The sequence below is a fragment of the Vicugna pacos genome, chromosome 1 (assembly GCF_048564905.1).
Source record: "Vicugna pacos chromosome 1, VicPac4, whole genome shotgun sequence".
In the NCBI taxonomy this organism is placed as follows: domain Eukaryota; kingdom Metazoa; phylum Chordata; class Mammalia; order Artiodactyla; family Camelidae; genus Vicugna; species Vicugna pacos.
In genome coordinates, this window is record NC_132987.1 from 16,391,950 (window position 1) to 16,407,303 (window position 15,354).

The following is a 15,354-nucleotide window of genomic DNA, read 5'->3' on the forward strand; positions in this document are numbered from 1 at the left end:
TCACTGGCTGGCAAGAAGGCTGTGTACAAACAAACAAAAAGTCCCAAGAGCGAAGCCGTGTCGGTGCTCTGATAAAAATCCTGACTGAACAACCACTGGTTGACCATGAAATTCTACAGCCATAGAGGCAACCCCTTTGAAATCTATGCAAAAGACAAAAAGCCACAGAGCAGAAATAGTGGCTGTACAGAGCAGGAGAGATAAATTCCTGAGATTAAGTCCAAGTGAATTATAAAAAACAAAATACCCAACAACAAGACAAATTCCAGGGGAAAAAAATCAGAATCTAACTTTGCTACACTATATTTTGTAAAATGTACAGTTTTTTGTTTTGTTTTGTTTTTTGGCCTCTTTTTCTTTCTCCTCCTTCTCAGGAGAAGGTACCTGTTGTCCAAAAAAAAAAAAAAGTCATTTTTTTTGAGGAGGTACTTTTTTTGACTAGCAGTAGTTCCAGCCTGTGTAAGGACATAACTTCTGGAATTTAGTCACTTCAGAATGTCTTGATAGTCACTGAAGCTAAAAATGGACAGTTTTAAGCAAAAGATTATTTGATATACAAAGAAAAAGAGAATACCTACACTCAGAAATTGATACAGTCTGAAGAAACTGTCTCTGAGTGGGCTCAGCTGTTAAATTTTGCAAAGCTTTTAAAGCAGATCCCATGAATACAATAATGGATTGAAAGAAACTATATTCAAAGAACTAGATGAGAAGATGACACTGACTCAAACAACAGTGCATTATTATAAAGAAACAGCAACTATAAAAACAGGACCAACTGAAAATTTTACGAACAGAAATAAAAAACTCAGCATATGGTTTAAACAGCATATTTGAGTTGGCAAAAAAACAAAACAGAAACTGCCATACACTGAGCCTGAAGACAGGTAAATAGAAATTATCCAAAGAACAGAGATTAAAAACAATGAAGGAGGAAAAGAAAGAGAGCAAGTGTGTGTGCATGTGTGTGTGAGCAAGCTCCAAAAATCTATAGAACAATATTATATATACCAGCATATCTTTAAAAGGAGTCTAAACAGAGATATGGGTAAAACAAAACAAACAAACAAACAAAAAACTTGAAGAATCAATGGCTAAAAGCTTCTGAAATCTGATGAAAAACATTAATCTAGAGATCCAAGAAGGTCAACAAAATGTTAGTAGGATAAACACAAAGAGGTCCATACCTAGACATGTAAAGCAAACCGCTGAAAGCCAAAGAAAAATGGGAAAGCAAAAAACCAAAAAACAAAAAACAAAACCCAAAAAACAAAGAAAAGAAAAAGAAAAATGAAAGTTACAAAATAAGTGACTCATGGCTCGCTCTCGCTTGCCTTCTGAGACAGCCCACATTCTGTCTATGGAGTGTGTATCTACATTTACTTTAACCACCTCCCACCCCACGTACATATCTCTAAATAAATCTATTTTCACTCAAAAAAAAAAAAGACAAAGAAAAAAAAAGTGACTCCTAATATACAGGGGAACAGCAGGACTGACAACTGATTTTTCATTCAGAAACAATGAAGTCCAGTAGGTGGTAAAATGGCATTGAAAGTGCTGCAAGGAAAAATAAAACTGTTGACCAAGAATTCTATATTCAGCAAAACTAACTTTTAAGAAATAATGACATTTCCAGATAAACAAAAACTGCTAGCAAACTTGCCTTATAAGAAGCAGTAAAGAAATACTTCAATCTGAAAGGAAGTAACTCTATACAATAACTCTAATTCATAGAAAAAAATTAAGAATGCTGGAAATGTTAACAACAGGGTACACAGAAGATAGCATGAATTTTTTTTTATTGTCTTAATTTCACTAAAAACTGCTAAGATTGTATATACTGATAATGGGTAATAACAAATACAGATAAAAGATACATAACAATAATAGTACAAAGGAAGAACAAGAAAACAGAGCTATACTGGAGCAAAGATATTAGTGAAATTAGTCATGCTAATATGATGCAGTTTGTGATAACTTATGCTTCATATTGTAATCCCTAGAGTAACCATAAAGAAAATAACAGACTGTTCAACTAGATAAAAACATGTAAGATCCAACTCTAGTCTGCCAATAAGAGACGTAGTTTATGTTCAAAGACACAAATAGACTGAAAGTGAAAGGATGATAAAAAAAAATCTATCACACAAAAAGTAACCATAAAAAAGCTAGAGGTATATTATTATCAGGCAAAGAAGTCTTTAAGAAAAAAAAAATCACACAAGAAAAGGGCATTTCATAATGATAAAAAGATCAACCCAAGAGGAAAATGTAACAAAATAGCAGAATATATTCTCTTTATATGCATATGGAATTTTTTTTTCAATAGCCAAATTGGTTAAGGAAAAAACAAGGCCTATTAAGTATAAATGATTCAAATAACAGAAAGTATGTTTACTAACCACAGTGGACTTAAATTAGAAATTAGGAACAGAAATTAATTTAGAAAACTCCAAATATTTGGGAATTAAACAAAAAAAACTTAATAACCCATGAGTCAAAGAAGAAATCACAAGTAAGGAAATACTTTGTTCTGAGTAAAATTTAAAATACAGCATATCAAAACATGGTGTAAAGCAGTACTTTGAGGAAAATTTACAGTTTAAAATGCCAGATAAGAAAGGAAGGAGGATATACAAATCAACAATCTGAATTTCCATTGTAAGAAACTAGAAAAAGATAAGTAAATTAAAACTAAAACAATCAAATTTAAGGACGTATTAAGGTTAAAGCAAAAATCAATGAAATTTAAAAATACATAAATAAAGTCAATGAAATCAAAAGTTCATTCTTTGAAAAGATCAATATACCTGATAAACTTCTAGCTAGGCTGACCAAAATAGAAAAGAGAAGACACAAATTACAAAATCAAGAATGTGTAAGGAGACATCACTGCCAATCCTACAGAAATAAAAAAGATTATAAGGAAATATCATGAACAATGTTATGCAATCAAATTTGCAATATACATGTAATAAACATGTCTGAAAGACACAAATTACCACAATGAATCAACAAAGAATGGAATGTTGTAACAGATCTATAATAAGAAATTTAATTAGTAAATGAAAATCTTCACACAAAGAAAAACTTAGGCTTAAAGGGCTTCCCTGGTGAATTCTATCAAATTAATAAAGAAAATATAATACCAATTTTCCATAAACTCTTTCAAAAAATAAGCAGGAGGAAACATTTCCTAATTCTACAAGGCTACTACCCATATTAATACTCCTAATTAAAGTAGATACAAAAATCCTTAACAAAATATTTAGCAAACTGAATTTAGTAGCATCTAAAAAGCAGTATATATCATGACCATGTGAAATTTTCCCCAGAATGCAAGGTCTGATACCTGAAAAGCAATGACTATAATACACTATATTAATAAAGAACAAAGGCTGTATTTTTTTATCACAACTGATACAAAAAAAAAAGTCAAACAATCATCACAATAAAAAAACACCTAACAAAACTGGGTTAGAAGGGAATATCCTCATCCTACTAAAGGGTACCAACATAAAACTTAAAGCTAATGACATTATACTTAATTTTAAAGACTGATTATTTTCTCATTATGATCAGGCAACAAAAGCAAAGCTGTCCTCTCTCATCACTTTTATTCAATATTGTACTGGAGACTAGCCAGCACAATAAGGCCATTAAGAAAAAAAAGTAAGAATTAAAACTGTCTTTATTCATAGATGTCATGATCCTATATGTAGGAAATCCTAAAGAATCTACAACAACAAAATAAAACTCCAAAACTACAGAACTAATGAAAGTATTTTGTAATTTTGCAGGGATAATAAAACATGTATTTTTATTTCTTAATAAGGAAGAGTCTAGAACAAAAATTGAGAAAACAATTCCATTTACAATGGCATAAAAAATGAAAACACTTAGAAATGAATTTAACAAAAGTAGTGTAAGATATACACTGAAAACCATAAAAAGTGCTAAGAGAAATTAAAGAACATTTAAATAAATGGAGATATAACCTATATTCATAGAATGGAAGATTTAATATTATTAAGGCAATTCTCTCCAAATTGGTGTACAGATTCATTATATTCTCCATCAAAATTCCAGCAAGCTTTTGTATGAAAGTTGACAAGCTGATTCTAAAATTTATATCAAAATGCAAAGGATCTATAATAGTCACAACAATTTTGAATAAGAACAAAGTAAAGGGACATAATGCTAACTACTTTTAAAAGCTTACTCTTAAAAGACAAATGCTCTATGTTCTCCCTTACACGCAGACTCTAAAATAGCCAAACTCATAGAAATAGAGAATGGCGGTTGCCAGATGAGGTGGGTAGGGGAAAAGGGAAGATGTTGGTCAAAGAACACAAACTTCTACTTATAAGATGAATAGGTTCTGGGGACCCAATATACAGCATGATGACTATAACGATACTGTATTACATAGTTGAAAGCTGCTAAGAGAGTAAATCTTAAGTGTTATCACCACTACAAACAAAATAGGTAATTACATGAGGTGATGGAGGTATTTGACTAACCTTATCGTGGTAATCATTTCACAATATACATGTGTTTCAAATGATTCTGTTGTATACCTTAAACTTACATATGTTATATGTCAATTATATCTTCATAAAGCTTAAAAAAAACCACTCTAAAGATACTGTAATCAATACAGGTGGTATGGGTTTAAGGACAGATCAGAAAATCCAGAAATAAAACTTTGCATTCGTGGTCATTTGACTTCCCAAGAAAAACACCATAGCAATTCAGTTGGAGAAGGACAGTCTTTCACCAACAGTGATTGGACAAATGAACATCTATATGCAAAAAGTGGACTCACATCCTTATAGTGCACCTACACAAAAATTAACTTAAAAGTGGCTCATGCACCTTAACTTAAAAAATTAAATGATTAAACTTCTAGAATAAAGCAAAGAAGAAAACTTTGGATTAGGCAAATTGTTCACAGACAGAACATCAAAAGCATGACTATCGAAGAAAAATTGATAAATTACTTCATTCAAATTGAAAATTTTACCTCTTCAAAAGGTATCAATAAGGCAACGAAAAGAAAGCCACAGGCTGGGAAAAATACTCAAATAATTTATCTGATAATGCACTTGTATCAAGAATACAAAAAGGGCTCCTACAAAATCCCTCTCAATAATTGTTAGCATAAACAGACAAAAAATCAGTAAAGGTAAAAAAGACTAAAACAACCATCAATCAAATTTGACCTAAAGATATAAAAACAATAGCACAACACATACTCTCTTCCTGAGAAAACAGAACATTTATTAAGATAGAACATAGTGTGGGCCATAAAACAAGTCTCAATAAATATAAAAGCATTCAGATCATTCAAAGTATGTCCACTGACTACAATGAAACTGAGTTAGAAATCAATAATAGAAGCTTTTGAGATATTTGCAAATAAATATCACACTTTTATAAATAATCTATGGGCGAAAGAAACAAGCCAAAAGGGAAATTAGAATGTATTTTGAACTAAATGAAAATGGAAACACAACATATCCAAATTTAAGGGATATAGTTATAACAGTGCTAAGAAATAAATTTACAGGAGTAAGACTATATAGCAGGAAAAAAAGTAAGGCCTCTTATCAATGATCCCAGTTTCCACCTTGAGAAACTAAAGGGCAGGGGAAGGAAACCCAAAGCAAACATAAGAAAGAAAATAGTAAGGAAAACAACAATAATCAAGTGAAAACAGAAAAAAACAAGAGAAGTTCAATGAACCAAAATCTTTTTTAAAGAAAAAAAATACAATTGATTAGTTCTAGACACACTGATAGAGAAGAAACCATCAATATTATGAACAACTTTATGCTATTTGTTGAATATAATTCAACATAGATGAATGTAACATTTTCTTGTAAGAAAAACTTAACAGCCTTATATCAACTAAGGAAATTTAATTTGTACTTTAAAATACCCCTATAAGGAAAAACTAGGACCCAACGATTTAATTCCTATCTGAGGAAGAAGTAATATCTATTCTTACCGGTATCTATGAACAAATATACCCTTAAAAATAGAGTTCATCATATTTTCGATTTCATCCTGATTTTCTTGTAGCTGAAATGAAAAAATAAACAAGTAAATAAACAAATAAATGGAAATATTGATTTTTTTTTATTTGGAATAAACAGTTCCAATTGTTTTTATTCCTGATTATTTTCATTCTGGGTAATTATCAATCCTTTTTCTCATGTATTGTGCAACATACATCTGAAACGACCAGTATTCTTGCATTATTGCTATAGTTTTACTACATGGGCTTAGAACCTCTTTCTGTCTCCCTCAACACGTATTACATAATGAATAAAAAGGAGTGGTGTGGCAAAGTGTGACCAGATGCCTATCACAAAATATCTGTTTTGGGAATGGGCCTCAATTTCTATGCTTATCCTGACCAAACCAGGTCCCCTGATTGGTTCTGCCTTTTTTGGGGGGTAACAAATCATCCTTGATTGTCGTATTTGCCACTGCAAAATTCCCCATTCCACCTAAAGCATCCAAATATTACTCTGCATCTGATTAGTCCATAACTGACTGCAGGCCAATTCTCAGTATAGGAGGTATAGTAGAAGACAGCAAAGATCCTAGCCATTAGTGGTAAAATGCAGCAGCAAAATAAAATACTATAGCAAAGATACAAATTTCAGGCAATACTACTGATCGGGTTAAAGTTTAAGTTCACTCATTACTCAAAAGGAACCAAAGCAGTGATACAAAATTACATTCTAGGTGACACTTGTTATAAGTTATAACTTGTTCTGTAACAATAATCAGTGAAATAATTGCTTTTACTGCATACACAAACGTGAACATAAAATTCCTTCAGACTTTCTCCTTTGCTGTATGCTTTGTTTCAGGTTTTACTGAAATAAATTTAGAAATACTTTTACAGCAAGTCATTCAAATTATTACAACTTACTGTAAGTTTTAAAAATTACTTTTGCTATAATATAAAAAATTAAATAATTTATAAGAGGTGTCCAGTTTGGTTAGCAGTACTTCCTAAAGCACAGTTCCAAAACTTACAATTATTTCTAGTATGGAATGTGTTATGTATTGAACTGTGTTCCTCTAAAATTCATATGTTGAAGTTTGAACCTCCCATAATCAGAAACCTTACTAGGAAATAGGATTGTGGCAGATGTAATTAGTTAAGATTTGGTCATAGTGGAGTAGGATGGGCCTCAAGTCTCATATGACTGATGTCTTTAAAATGAGAAATTTAGAGACACACACACACACAATTGAGAAGGCCATGTGAAGATTAGAGTTATCTTCCACTTCTAGTCTACAGAATTGTGAGACAATAAATTTCTGTTCTAAACAAAATCAGTTCGTGGTATTTGCTGTAGCAGCCCTAGCACTTGCAATATAGTACAGGCAATGATTTAATCATAAGCTTGCTGCTTCTTATTGCCTGTTCTAACCCATTATTTGTTGACAGCAATACCTTTATAGTAATGAGACATTATTCTATTCCCAAGCTAAAATACAGACTAATATTGTAGACTTAAAATTTTATTTCCATTTGGATGAATAAAAATGCTACCTACTAAAAATCCAGGTTAAAAGTCACATTGAACATTCCACTGTAAAAATGGGATCAATCTTATTCACAGGAAATGTCTCATACATCTACTAATATGTAGCCTTTGGCTTTCTCCTGGAAATACAGCTTTGAAGGCCCCTAGTTCTGATGCTAGTATTTATTGTGCTTCTGAACCCAAAGCCTAATATAATAATCTTTCTGAGTTATCTAACTCCCAGACTACCTTCTTTCAAAAGAAGAGCTGTTCTGTGATTCTCTTCTGCCATCAGACAGCACTCAGATAATCACTAGCTGGAATCAAACTGGGGTTTCATTTAAAAACTTTGAGATAAAATAATATGACTTTAAAAAACAACTTTTAAAAATACACACAAATATTTTCACAGAGAATAAAAAATACGATTTATTTACTACACATTTATAGAACATAAAAATCTCAATTACCATTAAACTTACCTCTTTGCGTTTTTGAAGTAGTAACTCCAACCTTTCATTGGCTCTCTTCCCAATCATTTTATTTCTCTCAGCTTCATATTGTCTCTGTGTATTATCCTGATGAATACTGAGGTTTAAGGCAACATTCACCAGGGCAGTCATGAGCTTCATGGCTGTGAAATAAAGGAAGAGTACAGTATTCAACTACGAATCAGATCTTCATCCGTAAGATTACAAATTTCTAACAGAAATGGATGAAGGAAGGAAATTAGTCAATTTCTATGTTTTACAATGTAGGCTTAATTTAAATAAAAAGAAAATTATTTTAGAGAAATATACTCATCATTTTTGTCTGTGACATAATTTTCCCTGCCTCAGTGTTCTTATAAGCTAGGCTCATTAACACTCCCACTTACAATCTCATCCTACTTATCAGCATGAAGGATTTAAGTAGTACCTTCAACAACCCCTTTCCCTCACCCTCAGACACACAAACCTTAGTAAGGGCATACTAATCAAACCTTTTAGACCTCTCTTCTGGCCATCAGTTCTGTATATACAATTGCACCTTTACCTAGATGTGTCAAAGATGTCTTAGCTGTTTATAATCAATTCATGACTGTTACTCTCAAAGATGGTCCTTTCCATGTGTTCCTTACCTCAGTGAATTGGTATGACTTCAGATTCCTGAAAAACAAACTAAACCTAACTAACTCATTAAATTCATTAGAAATGTATTCCATGAACTTCAGATTGACCTATTCTCCCCAGTCATGCTGTTAATTTACTTTTAAATGTTTACTTGTATTTTGTAAATCTTATTACTTTCAAATTTTTGTTTCAAGTCCTCTGAGGAGCAAGTATGACATAAACCTTGAACTTCTGTCTATTCATATTTACTTTCTTCACTGAGATGGTGAGAGTGTAGGGAATTCTGGTAAAGAACTAAGAGTTTGTATTGGTAAAATAATCTCCTCCCCTTATTTATCTGCAAAGAAAAATTGTTCATTTATAAAAAATGAACTGATCAGTGTTTTAGAAGAACTGATCCAAACATTTGCAAATATATTGGTAACTAAATATGGGCACCCATTTCTTTTAAAACTTCTCTATTTCCCTTTAATTACATACACCAACACATATACTAAATTCTGTATCTCTATCTATACACACAATTTATTATTCTGAAACTCTGTCTACATTTTGGTCAAATCCATGTTAATAATGACTGCTACTGCCCTCAAAACAAAATACAAGACAAAAATTCTAACAATAAAATGTATTTAAGTTAGTGACCAGTTAGAAATGTTTTTAATGAAAATGTTTCCCTTTTCCTGAGACACAGTGTCTAAATGTAATAAATTGAGAAATCTTATGTTTCAAAATATAGGCTAGTGACCTGACTTTATTTTATATGTTGTCAGTAGAATATGAAGGTTAAAAGTACTTCTAAAAGGAGAATAGCTAAAAGACAGGAGGGCTCTGGGGCATTCAAATTGCCCAAGTCAGGGATAAACAGTTCAACAGAGATTGTCCTAAGCATACAAAGTCATACCCAAATGGAGCTTAATTCAACTTACACTTCTCTATCTCTAAAACAAAACGACTTGATGATCAAGGAGTTGGCAAGCATTAAAATTAACACCATCCCTAGCTGGAATTCACCAGTTGAAGCTGAGATATAAATTTTCTTGAACTTAGTGGTTTTTGTTTTCAGCTAAGTATCCACTTGTAAACCCAGACTCCAAACTCCAACTGTCATTATGTAATGACCCTCCTCCTATTATAGGTATATACAAACAACAAAATATATCAACGTACTAAAACAAAAAAATGCAAAATGATCAATACACTTTCAGAAAAGTATTAAGATATGATATACCAATATTTACTGAGATGTTTATGAATCTGTACAACTTAAACTTCACTGATATTTTCACTTTACATACCAACATATAACCAAATAAACAACTATTGAAAGAAACTAATGAGACAGACACAATTTGTAAATTGTGATGGGGACTAATGAGTCCACTGAAAAAAGACTCATTCTTGACTAGAGTCAGCATTAATTAAATTTTACTGGTATTACTAATAGAATTTTATAAATTAATAATCTTACAGGAATTCAGCCTGGATTCTATGATGTGCACTTTGAAGTGACTAATCCTTGTCTACCAAAGAGAATAATACTTCATTTAGCCTCCAAATTTTAACTGTTGACTACAGAATGCCAAACTTGTTCTAGTGCTGTGCTACTAAGAATATGTTCTGTAAATATGTACTGACCACAAATAGATTGTTATCAGTGCATTAAAAGCAACAATTTGAAAGTAACTTTTTAGAAGTTTATATAACAATGTGACAAAATAATCTTATGTCTGTTGAATCTAACAATAAAATGACACTAAGAATGATGATTCTCAAGTTTTTGGCCCCGAGCAACTTAGTAAAGCAGTGCTAGCTTGAATTAACGTAGTAGCAATATATAGAGAGAAAGTCAGATGTGAAGTATATTTTGAAGGGAGAGCTGAAAGAGTATGACAATATAGGAAATAAGAGAAATAGAAAAGGCAAGAGTAATTAGAAAGCCTTGTGCTTATTAGGCATCCAAGTAGAGACAGCTAACAGATATATACCATCATTAAAAATAATGGTTTTTAGAGTCATTAAGCTGGATGGCACATCAATCCAATGGGCAACTATTCAGCCACTAGAAAAAAACTGAGGCATGATTCATATGCTGAAAAGTCCTCCAATATATTTGTTGATGGGGAAAAAAAGCAAGCAAGATGCCTCTCAGTTTGTATATTATGCTATCATTTATGCAAAAAAGAAGGAATGAATGATTTTATTACTATGTGCCACTCTTCCAAGCTCTTTACACACAATTACTCATTCATATCTCACAATTCAATCAAGTAAGTACTATTATTTCTTTTTCACTTAAGAGAAAATGGAGGCACAGGTTGGCTAACAGACTTGACAATTACACAGCCTGTAACTGGCAGAGATAGAATTTTAAATTTGCCAGCTCCCAAATCATGTGATCCAGTCAAATAAATCTTCCTCTCCCCAAATATATATATATATATTTATACATATATATACATATTTATATTTATATTTATTATTTACGTGTGTATGAATGTAAATAAGAAAGTAAGCAAGTAATTAAGTATATCTCTCAATGGTTCTGTTTCTGAAGAGCCCATACAGAGTGCTTCTAAAAGGTAAGAGCTGTTATAGCATATTAATATAATGAAAAGAATTATCTAATGAAGTAGGTAGAGTAACTGAAGCAGGAGAGAGAGGAAAAACAACCCGAAAAGCAAGGTTCTTGAGGTGGTAAACAGGGACTGGATCCACTGCATAAGGGCAAGGACTAACTTTAGACAGACAGTACTGTCGTAAGAGAAAAAGCAGAGTATATATGTACAGCTGCACCCAGATAAGTAGCTTTAATCCTTGAAGGATTCTCTTTTGTCTCTACTAAGTTAGCAAGATAATCAGCTACGTGTGAAGAAGAGAGGATAGGAGATGTTACACTTTGAGAAGAAAGTATGAAATAATCTGAAGAGCAAGTGGGAATATCCATTGTGTAGAATACTGTAATAGGATTCCTAGGCAGCACTAAAGGTCCAGTCAAGAGAAAAATGTAAAAAGCCCTGTCATCATAATTATGTGTTTTTCTATAACCACTTTTAGCTGCTCTAGTGTAGGTGTGGAGCAGGTGGTAATATGGGGTTATCCTAGGGGTAAGATGGAGGGAGAAAGAGGCAAGGATGCTGAGGTCCTTCATGAGAAGGACATGATTATACTAAATCTGGATGACAGAATCTAAGCTAGGAAAGTGGAGTAACTGAGGACATGAAGGGTGTGAAGAACACTAAAAATATAGTATCAAAGAATTCAAAGTCTCAACAGAATAAAAACAATACTGGAGCTGGGAACATATAAAGCAAATACTAAAACAAGAGATTATTGGCAAATGGGATGGTTGAAATTAAGATTATGGACAACCCTTTAAACACTATCCAACAATTTGCTTTTGTGTGTTCCTAAACACAAAAATGAAAATTAAAAAACTGCATTTATATTTAGTGATACCTATTATACTTCTGAAAATTATTACTGTACACCCTAGAAATATGTTTGATAATGGGACAAGATTAAAATTTTAAGAGATATGGTTATACTCCTTACTTAGTTTTAAAAAAACTTATTTAAAAAACAAACAAAAAGGCTTTTAACAAACTTCTACTTTCCAAATAATAAAGACTTAACCAATCTCTTAGTCTCTTAAGAACTCAACCAAAATAACAAGAAAAAAATGTTCATCTTCAATAAATCCAGAAACATACTTACAACCCCAAGCCACAATATTTTAATATATGCATATACAAAGCAGGTGGAAAAGCACGGAAATCAAACCAAATGGAAAACAAAGCTTGACAACTGTATCTCAAGAAGAACAAAAACCAAAACAATTTTGCTCTGCAGAATCCAGAAGCATTCAGGACTTGGAGAAGTACTAGGTTCCACAGAAGATGGAGTGAAATAAGGTCTGAAAATAGGAATATTATTTCGAAGTTTATATAAGTAATTAAATCCCCAAATCTCCACTCCAACCTAGACAAGCAATCCCTCCACTAGGCATTCATCTTCGAAGTCCAGAAAGTTTATTCCCTGAAGAAAATAAACCAGTGATTTGGACTCATCAGACACAGAGGAGGGATATATGTTAACTACAGAGTGCCCTGGGTGCTCCTTCACCCTGTATAACTCCCAAATGGCAGACAGCAACCAGACTCAAGGAGAATGAAAGATCCTTCTGCAAAGAAGCTGAACTTTCCCTGGGAAAATAATTATTAATGCCAATAATTTAGAGTCTACAATGAAAACACTAACTGAACACAAGACTATCCTGCAGTGATGCTCGCCAAAGAAGCCAGAGCCACTGCCCCTCCTCTAGCAAACACAACAAATTCACACACACACACACACACACACACACACACCAGACCCTCTCTGGCAATCAGCTTCTTAGTGTCTCATTCTCAGCAATGAGTAGAGAGCCAACGAACAGGTATTTAAGGCAAGTTTCCAACATGAAAGATACCAATAAAAGCAGAGAATCAGAAAAGTCGTCAGAGAAGGGAGCAGGAAAAACCTTCAGAGTCATAATTAACATTGTCAAAGGGATAAGAGAAAATGTTACATGCATGAGACAATGTTAAAAAAAAAAAGACTAGGAGAGTGCTAAAGAACTCATAGAATATTTAAAATAATGAAAAATAAGTTCAATAAATTTGAGGAAATATAAGAAAAGTGAACCAAAAAGAAAAAAAGTGAACTAAGAAATGGAAACTGGAAGAGAAATAACAAGAAACTCAGAATTGATTCATGAGATTAACATCCAAGCAATAAATATTCAATAAAGAGTGCCCAGCAAAATGAATGAAAAATTATATACACATGTCAGGGTATATCACCATGGTATTTCAGAACATCAGGAACAAGGAGAACAGTCTAAAAGCTTCCAAAGACAAGAAACTGGGTCAGAATCAGAAGTCTGAAACAGCACTGGACTTCTCAACAGCAACACTGGAAGCTAGAGAAAAAATTCTGAAGAAAATTTTCAACGATAAATTCTATATTGGGTCAGACAATTAAACATAAGGACACAGTATATTCTTCAGGCAAATAAAGTATCACATACATACTAAATAAAGTATCACATACATACTTCCCCAATAATTCTTCTTCTCAAGAAGGAATCAAAAAACATGTTACCCAAAAAGGAGACAATAAATTAAAAAAAGAAAGCAAGTCAAAGACGATAATGAATCTAACAAAAGACAAAGAATCCAAACAATGGCAGAAAGGTTAAATAACTTAAATGACATATAGATCATAGAAATGAGGCAGATATATGAAACATGATTATAAAAAAAATTAAAAGTACAGAAAATATGTGCCACAGAATTGATCCTACCATTTATTTTAAAATAAAATAAAAAATCCTCACAAATATGTATATGAGAAAAAAACCTTAAAGGAAGTATCAACATGTTGTGGCTAACTATTGTTTTTGTACTTTTCTCCTTTTCTGAATGCTTTTAAAGTTACATATGTAATTTTATGTATATAGAAAACGTTTAAATGTATACCATGAAAATGTTAATGAAAAATATACAAGAAATTTTCTCAATTTATCTGCCTTTTTAAGAACTAAACCAAGCAAGCTTTGTTATTCTGTCACAGTTATAACATCAGACAATTACTGAGTGACTTGTATATGTGAAACTCTCAACATGAATTATTTCATTTAAGCCTCACACCTACGAGATGGGACTATTGTATCAATACTATACAGATGAGGAGGGAAAGTGTGAGGAACTTGTGCAAGGTCACCAAGTTAATACATAAAAGATACACAATGCTTGTAAAGTGATTTTAAAAATCGTGATTTCTTTACAAAAACTGGCCTCCAAAAGAAAGCTAATTTTCATACCTGATGACAGAAAGTAGAAGAGATAAATCTAAGAAAATGATAGTTTTTTAACTAGAAAACTTAAAACACTACTCTAGATACCTATATTTAGATTTGAAAGAGTAATTACATTTTAAAAGTTTACTGTATTTTATGTGTACAGTTATAGGGTATAGTGGTATTTGCAGCTTTGGTCAATTATTGGGCATTAATACTATGATAACACCAAAAGTCTACTATATACAAATCCTAGAAAGCTGAAAAAAGTGTTATTTTTAGAGGGGGAATGAGAACACCAAAGGTGTTAAAGTAAAAAATAATAATAATAATAATAATGGACAAAATAAAAAGCAATGAAAAGGTAAAAAAAATGTAATGAATAAAAGGAAAATGAAATATAAAGAAATGAAGGGAGAGAGATTAGACTGTATAGTCTGATCTTTGATAATGCCAGACTAACCTAAAATTTTCAGGTCCTAACCATAGGAACCAGAAATATTCTATCTGGTTAAGAGTTATAAAATATTTGCAGAATTTAATAAGTGGAATTTCGCACCTGAGAGCCAAAAGATAAGTAAAATGAAAATGCATGCTGTTAGCATTCTTATTAGCAGTTTTTGAAAGATATGTTTATTTCGCTTTTTTTTTGATTTCTACGTTTGCAATATCTTCTATTACCAAAACAGAGTAGGTGTTCAATAAACTCTGAGGAAAAAAAATGAATGAAGAGAAACACTGCAAACAGCATTGGCTCTTCTCATCATTACAGAATAACGGCAGCAGTTTACTAGATGTCAGGCACTAATCCAAGCTCTCCTAATTTCTTTTAATGAGGTAGCTA

General features: G+C 32.1%; 1 protein-coding gene and 1 long non-coding RNA gene across 2 annotated transcripts in view; one reads left to right on the forward strand and one right to left on the reverse strand.

Moving 5' to 3' along the window:
• STAG1 (STAG1 cohesin complex component) overlaps window positions 1-15,354 on the reverse strand; it is a 335,040-nt gene that overhangs the window by 111,855 nt on the left and 207,831 nt on the right. The window contains exons 8-9 of the mRNA XM_031678031.2: window positions 8,039-8,190; window positions 6,017-6,090 (exon numbers count right to left, since the gene is read on the reverse strand). Coding sequence (XP_031533891.1) covers window positions 6,017-6,090; window positions 8,039-8,190 — 226 coding nt within the window. The remainder of the gene's footprint in view (window positions 1-6,016; window positions 6,091-8,038; window positions 8,191-15,354) is intronic.
• Window positions 1-15,354, forward strand: part of LOC140691959 (uncharacterized) — a 59,717-nt gene that overhangs the window by 13,424 nt on the left and 30,939 nt on the right. The window lies entirely within an intron of this gene.